At 34.6% G+C, this 8,306-nt stretch overlaps 1 protein-coding gene across 1 annotated transcript; it reads right to left on the bottom strand.

Moving 5' to 3' along the window:
- Positions 1-3,533: 3,533 nt before the first annotated feature.
- On the bottom strand, positions 3,534-6,502 carry gsc (goosecoid). Its single transcript, XM_035406246.1, has 3 exons — positions 5,621-6,502; positions 5,025-5,284; positions 3,534-4,673 (listed from the first exon to the last, which is right to left on the bottom strand). Exons 1-3 carry the CDS (start codon positions 5,931-5,933, stop codon positions 4,524-4,526), a joined length of 723 nt encoding a protein of 240 aa, XP_035262137.1. The 5' UTR covers positions 5,934-6,502; the 3' UTR covers positions 3,534-4,523.
- Between the last annotated feature and the right edge of the window lie 1,804 nt (positions 6,503-8,306).

Genomic DNA, 8,306 nt, shown 5'->3' with positions numbered 1-8,306 from the left:
AGGGATAAGTTTTGTATTTAATTTGTGAAATAAAAAATGTGGGTCAGACAAAAAATTTGAAATAATATTAAAAATATTAATAATAATAAATAAAATAAAGATTAATATTCCTGGCTCTGTATTATGTGTATCACTTGCCCTCAGTCCTGAAACACTGCATATATCATAGCTAGAAAGAATTGTTAGTAATATGTTTTTTTTTCTCGTGTTTTGTATTACGGCCAAATCTTAAAGCATTTGCACCACCCCTTTCTAATCTGTTTGTACAAAGCCACCTTAGTGTTTTTGTATCATTATTATTATTTTTTACATTCTTAAGAATATCAGTACTAGATATGTTAAAAATTAATTTGATATCACGGTTATAGGGAAATCCTGAACAATCAGTGCCCCTCACATTAATTTATAAATACCATATGGTACATGTCAGTTTTTACTATCTAAAATGGGCATTAGCAAAGCTGTTATAATAATAATAATAATTATGTTTAAGATTAATTGAAAGTCATTATTAAGTCAAATATAGTATATTATATATTTGGGTACATTGTACTTGAATCACATGAGCATTATTTGCCTTAGCTAACAAAAGAGATTATGTTCAAATATCAGAGTTGATAATAGCATTTATATTCTTCAGAAATGGCACAAATACAAACTTATTTAAAGGAAAAGATTAAAGATTTGTCACCATTGGTGTAAAAAGACATGCGTGATTGTTATCATTGTGCATCTTATGTTTAACAAAGGAAAGTTATATTGTGTCTCTATGGTTTCTCACACACATACATATCTTAAATATGTAAATATAATGGGAAAATATGTGCTTGCTCTTAGCAGCCCCGGAGAGTGACACAAAATGAAAGCAACCTGAGAGATAAACTGACATACACAAATATGGCCACTCAATCAGCACTGTAAACTTTGGATGCTTGGGGACTTAGCATACTCCAAGGCAGGAGACATTCGCGTACAGTATTATTATTCATAAATTCAGAGCCACTTTCCACAAAATTGCCCTTATTTCTCATTTTACCAACTAATGGTTTATTTGCAAACTGAAATAAGGAAACATTTATGAGATGGCATTCCTCTCAGCATGAAAACCGGGTCCTCCGAAAACTGGGCACTGCTTTTGTTTCAGTAGAAAATGAATGTAAATTTCCTGTGAAAACTATTGAAGCATGGGGGCACTCGCAATATTTAAAGAAACTGCGTATTCATTTGTTCCGCCTTGATTATTTGAGGGAATGAAGCAAGAGTAAGAGAGTGAGGCATATGATAATTGTTTTGCAAAGACATTGGTCAAAGCATGTCGTCCCAACTGAATAAACGTGACATCAATATAAGTGACAAGGATGCTCTTTGTAGTTTTATATTTCAGATATTTGAAGATCAGTGTTTTGTTTTGCTTTTGAATCCTGAATACTTGTTTTAATAGGAGAACATGGCTGACTACAACATATCACTTGTTATTTATTGTGAAACAAAACCATTCTACTAGTAATAAAGAACGGGATGTCAGCATCTCTCTGTCTATATGTCTCTGCACATACAGGAAATGCATATAGGCTGATACCTCTCAAAATATCTTCTATTTCGGACAGAAGGTCCAAACTCCAACACATGATAAACCTGTATTATGGGTTAATTAAAGCCAAGCTGATGATATATTCCATGAAAGCAGCCTACAGCATCTTTTCGCCCAAAATATTTATCATACATTATACATTTGTTTTGTGCACAAACACATGTCATTTTTTGTATATATTCATAATGCATTCTCTTGTTCTCCATAAATATTACATTTGTATTAAGTATGTAGTATTTAGTTCATTATTTGAGATAGCATTACAAATATTTTACTTATTAAAAGATGTTTCTATATTTTATAGAAAATTCAGTCATAACTATATTGTCTATCAGGCAAACCAAATTAATGAAGGACAAAGTTTCAGTGAAGGTAAAACTGTGATTGCCATTTTATGGCAAAATGCAGCTGGAATGTCCATGCCATAATCCAATGTATGAACAAACATGTAATTTTAAGTATTTCATTACTTTTTACAAAATATGGGTTATATAAATATGTATTCAGAAAGTATGCATTTAATTTGAGAATGAGAAGGAGAATGATAACAGTGGTATTGAGGCACATGGAGATTGTTTAGTTCCATAGTACTGTAATGAAAAGGAGTCTTCTCTCACATTGATAAAAAACAACTGATATAGCTTTATTCCTTTATTCATTATTATTATTATTATTGTTATTATTATTATTATTATTATTGTGGTTGTTGTTGTTGTTGTTGTTGTTGTTGTTGTTGTTGTTGTTATTATTATTGCTGTTGGTGTTGTTATAACTGTCTCACAGAAAGGTGTTAAGGCTTTGACATAATAAAGACAACACATTTTACACCCACAATTTACCACTGCTTTACTAGCCAGATGGCATTTAATCATTTGGATTGTCATTGAATTTGACTTAGTAACCGAAGAAAAACATAACTAGTGAGACTGACTTAAATCCACTCTCCAGCCCAAAATTGTTCCAATCAGCTTATACTTTGGCATATCTTGTGGTTACAGTGCAAGGTTCCAGGCTAGCGTCTATTTTTTGTCTGTGATCTGCGATATGAACAGTTTGATAATGATGATTTGGCTAGGTCTATGTCAAATGTTCTGACAATCGGCTGCTTGTAGGTCGATGGTACATAATAATGGTTGTTCATTTGGGAGTATTAGTGAATGGTAATCATTCAGACCAGACGCTAAACCTGTTGCTTCCTTTAGCAGTATGAACTGCTTCCATTGTTTGACACCTGTGTTAACCAGTGAGGATAATTCCTGAAAAGCGATTTATAAATAAATAAATATACAAATAAAAATGAAAAAAATCGGAAAGTAGGCCTTAATGTAAAAGATTATTTAATGTCGCGTCTCCATGCATGCAATTATAATTGTCGAAAATCGTTAAAATTAACTCCACCGTCTAATTTTGCTTTGACAGCCTCCTTAAATAAATAATTAAATAAATAACAGTTCTTGCATTTGAAATTGAACCACTGCAGATCTCGCGTTTTAAACGCTGCTACTTCAGTAGGATAACTGTCACCTCTAGAAAACAGAGATACCTTGAATCCTTCGTACTCCTGGAATCTTCCGAAATGCTGTCCTTTTTTGGTTCGCTTAACTTTCCAACGACATCATGCCGTATATTAAATCTAAGCACATAACTTAATAACCAATGTTATTTACGCTGCGAAGTGTATGCAGCACACTCCTATTTGCACTGAGGAGGCCTATTTAAAAACGCGTTAACGAGAGAGCGGGTTGTGAGTTGGTCTGGCCTTTTTCCCTTTTTCCAAAAACGTGTTAGGTTTGTTCAAAATTTTTAAGTGTGCGAGATTAATTCAGCAAATTCAACGCAGAAGGCCTACATTTCAAGTGCATGCGTTTTGAATATTTTAATTTTTAGGCCTACGACGGGAATTTACATGCATTTCTTAGAATAACTGAAACAAGGTATAGAATGCAGTTGTCAGATAATCAGTTTTATTAATTCTTCAAAGGTAGGCTGTATTACATGAGCGCCACCAAGGCAGGAGTATACAAACATAACCCGTGGTAAAAAAACTTTAGATGTGAACAACTTATTGTTTTGAATGTATGCTGCGTGTAGCGAGTTTATATTCATACATCTCTTTAAAATATATATTTTCATATTTTAGCTTCAAATAAATATTTATTTTGTTTTGTGTGCCATCTCAATGGCTAATATAGTCTATTACTCAAATAAAATCAATATGATTCATTGTCAACGAGACTATCATAATCACTATATTTGACATTTAACTACATCTGGACCCACAGTTTTAAATTAGCGAATGCAGGTGTTCAGTATCCATGGATTTCAGTGGAGTGTTATCGCATTATTTCTTATCAACGGAGCAAGAAAAACAATGGACATGGATAACTATGATCAGTTTCCGTTTAATGTATATTCACTGTTCATGGGTTGTTTTAAGAGATGTAGACTAGATGCGTCCAATAAAATACAATACGTGAAAGGAAAAAATATATGTAGGCTATCCCGCGGTCTGTATGCTTCTAAGCTCATTAATCATGTACATACGTCTGTTCACTTCTGCATTATTTTAGTTGGAAACTAAACACACTATATTGAACTCTGGGGGACGCAAGCATACAGGTTTCAATTATGTTAAAACATAGCTATTTATCAAGTTCAACATTTAATAGTTAAAAGAGATGTTCAATTGAAAAAAACTTGTAACGCATTCTGTTGTAACACCAAATAGTTTGTGTGCATTACAACAGTCTTAAATTAAATATAAATACAAATACTAATAACAAGTAATATTTACTATACAACTGTGCAACACCATGGCAACACGTTTTATTACTTAATTCCACATAGAATGTACACTATTTACAATCTGTCCAAATCATATGGGTATGGCGTGCGCAAGACGTGCGCATCCACATACGATCAGTTCGAAATATCAGCTGTCTGAATCCACGTCACTTTTCCCTTCCTCTGTTTTCTCTGTCGTTGTTTTAGTAGATTTGTTCCATTTCTGAGAGTTTTCTGATTCTTCGGAGGAGGATCTTTTCTGCCTTCGCCACTTCGCTCGTCTGTTTTTGAACCACACCTATGCGGAAATAAAGGACACATTCGCTTAAAATCGCCAGGCTAAATAGTTTTTTGGAAGGTGATATGTGTGTAATAAACTTTCAGCGAGTGACAAACGATGAAATGGTTAAACCTTTTTTTTAAATTCCGCAATGCAACATTTGGCAAACAACCGCCATTTTCCCAGTGAAATTACCAAAGTTTTCTACGGTTAACTGTGGAGTTATTTATTCAAATAGATTCAAGTAAAACAAAATATATTTAACACACATATATGAATTTAAAAGAAAAAGAGAACGTGTATTAATAACCTTTACATTTAATTAAAATGAGCATGTCTTTATACCCCAAAAGCGGCTAATATATTCACCTCGACTTTTTCTTCACGTAGGTGAACTTTTCTTGCCAGCTGTTCCCTCGTGCCAACATCTGGGTATTTCGTTTCCTGAAAAAGGTTCTCCAAAGCCTCCAGTTGTTCATCGGTGAAGATTGTTCGGTGTCTCCGTTTACGTCGGCAGTGTAATTGGTTTAACAACTGAAGCTCCGTCCTGGATAAGGTACCCACATTCATGTAAGACATCATCTGGTGCGGGACGGGGGAGAGAAGCATCGAGCCAGCACTTTCGTAGCCTGGAATGAAAAAAATTCTGTCAGGGCACCATAGTCCAAAAGGGTACCTATGGTTTCTCTGAGATACACCAACGTGAGTCAGTAAATTCCACACTATCATTTAGTTACATAATGTATTATTCACCCGGGAAAATAAAAAAAAACACGCAGAAAATAAATAAATAAACTGGATATAACACAAAAAAAATTCACTCTTGATAATGTTTAAATCGACTATGAACTAAAAGAATAAATGAAGAATATACTTTCCAAATGATATTCGTCATTAACCAATCGTGTAAAAAAACAAAACAAACGTAAAAGAGAGGAATCAGTAGAAGTAAAGTGCATGCCTACCTGCAGGAATGCATGGACACTGTTGCGAGCCCAACGTTGGTATTGCGCCGCAACATGCTGGACCTGTTGGCCCCTGTACATGAAGTTGCCCGTAATAATAATTATTATATCCAATTCTAGTTCCATTTACTGACTGGATATTTGATGTAGATGGTCCAGTTGGGTGTGAATACAGTCCGTTATAATCAGCGGTGTACAGAGAATCCGTTAAATTAGAGAACACAACCGGGGCGTTCCGATGCAATAGAACGGAGTCCTTACAACTGGGTCTCCCAGCCAAAATACTGTCGATGCTGAACATGCCAGCGGGCATCACAAGTAAAAGAAGGATAAAATGTATTTTCTCGATTCTTAAATACAAAAAGGCCCGTTTAAATAACGGAAGTAGTCGTGAAAACCATGAATCTACTGGTGTATGTCTTCAGCCCAACCTCCAGCACAATCGACAGCTACAGGAACTTCTGTTTGTGGTCAATCTGAACTTCTCCCATGTTTTATACTCGACTGACGTCATTGGAGATTTTGCCTCGTCTAAAAATGCAGATGACAATCCAAACCAGAGATTGGCTGTTTCTAGGGGTTAGCGCACAATGGTGTGAAAAGTACGGATCTGTGTATTGAGAATTAATTCAATTAAGTTAATCCTTACTATTTGCAGACTTTTGAACAAATCACCAACCTCAATGCTATGTCAGCCGTAGAAGGTAATTGTGCGTGTTAATCTGATTTAATTCTATTGCAGATAGGAATTTTAGGCAAGCCCTGTGTTAACTCATTAAGGGAGATGCTATTTCTTGTTTGATGGGGGATATGAGTTCTCAGTGTGATAACTTACAAGTTGTCTTTCACTTGAATAGTTTATTTTGAACATACGCTCTAAGCAGTTTCTATGCATAAACTATACGGAAATGCACTTTAATATTCCGTATGCATTCAGTAAGTACACAATATATATATATATATATATATATATATATATATATATATAAATCGATAGTCAAGGAAATAAAAAAATAAAATAAAAACTACAGGGTACAGCCTGGACCTTAAGGACCTTAAGCATTTAGGACCTAGACTTTAAATCGGGTGGTTGTAGGTTCCATTCCTAGATGAAATGTTGCCCTCCTGCTCTATGCGCCTATAAGCAAACAACCCATAAAACATTTTGGTGTTTCTGATTGTATTCACAGAAAGCTTGAATCGAGTCGGATATTGTACTGATGAACGCCGCAAAAATATTATTTTCCCTGAATCGATGCCGCCGTCATTCAAATTGAACATTTAACAAGTGAGTTTATATGCAATTTCTGTACGGACCGTGTGTGACCTAATGGTATTATGATTGAACAATCTTCCAGTTGTTGGAGTCACATGTTATTTGCAGAATACGCGGTCTGACACGACTGTCACATACTATCCACGGGAGATAAACATGAGGAGATTAGTGTATTTACTCCATCAACAAAGCCGTCCCGGTGGGTAGGAAATTGTACGTATTAACTTTAAACACCTCCATTAACGACAGTGTTCAAGAAACATGTTATCCTGGTTTTGATAAGATAACAGTCATTTACGCTCCTATTTCGAATGCTAAGAAATGCGTATTGCAATTACTCGACTGAACAAATGAAATTTACGAATGAAAGACAGTAGCCTAATGTGAGAATGCTTCTTGATGACATTTTCAGTTAAGCTATAGGCCTAATATTGTTTAGAGGCATGTATTGTGGTACATTTAGGTGACACGTTTATTCTTTGACATTATAAGATACCGTTTTAGTGTTAGTAAGTTGTTAGCAACTGAGACTTAAAATATAAAGTTATGAACGGCGAACCAATTGTGAATATACCGACCATACTGTTAAAATGATCTAATTACACAATATGTATAATGTGTCAACCTGACGAAACCATCTTTTGCCGAAACGTTGGTTGTTAAACACGGCAAGGAGGAACCTGAGTGTGCGACTTTCTGATTTTTCATTTTAAGCTTGAATTAAAATGAAAAAAAAAAACAAATTAATAATAATAATAATAATAATAATAATAAATAAAAATAAATAATAGGCCTAATAATAATCTAGATGGATTATTTTTCAGATAGTTGCTTTTGGCCTAATTGTTAGAAGAATTTTTTTTAAAAAGAATTTGCTTTTCTTATCTGGGATGCTTTAGTAAGCAATTTGTTAAATGCTATTAAATGTATACTCAGGCGCACGCGTGCGCGCGAGCGCCACACACGCACTCAGGATAGTTAACGTAGGTAGCCTGTACATTAAGCAAAAACAATGTGAATAAATAAATAACACGACTTTCTCATGTATTACCTATATCAGCACCGTTTGCCATTGCGTGTGTCGTTTCAAATATCAAGAACACTTAATTTTCTTTTTGTAAATTACTATGGGAAAGAACAGAAAATATGGAATACATTGGTGACGACAATAAAAGGATGCGAAGAAATGCAGAATTTTATGAATGAGTGCGGTCCTATGAAGCTGCATAGTCAACTATAGCGACATTCGAAATGTGATTGAGGATTTTAATTTGGGTAGAGCAAGGCTTTAATCTGATTATTGGACATTAGCGGTTCAGTGCTTCAGTTATAAGCACGACCGTTCTTCGTGCAAATGTATTAATAATGGTGATAACACGAATTTTTCATGGCATCCAAACGGGTAGGGGT

The sequence above is a fragment of the Anguilla anguilla genome, chromosome 1, assembly GCF_013347855.1.
Source record: "Anguilla anguilla isolate fAngAng1 chromosome 1, fAngAng1.pri, whole genome shotgun sequence".
Classification (NCBI taxonomy): domain Eukaryota; kingdom Metazoa; phylum Chordata; class Actinopteri; order Anguilliformes; family Anguillidae; genus Anguilla; species Anguilla anguilla.
The sequence above is the reverse complement of the archived record's forward strand: the minus strand, read 5'-3'. Positions and strand labels throughout refer to the sequence as shown.

Excerpts from the sequence above, each read along its gene's own strand:
- gsc (XM_035406246.1), bottom strand. The coding sequence starts at position 5,933 with ATGCCCGCTGGCATGTTCAGCATCGACAGTATTTTGGCTGGGAGACCC. Across the intron at positions 5,285-5,620 it reads GTGTCCATGCATTCCTGCAG|GCTACGAAAGTGCTGGCTCG; the intron begins GTAGGCATGCAC and ends TTTTCATTCCAG. Across the intron at positions 4,674-5,024 it reads TACGTGAAGAAAAAGTCGAG|GTGTGGTTCAAAAACAGACG; the intron begins GTGAATATATTA and ends ATTTCCGCATAG.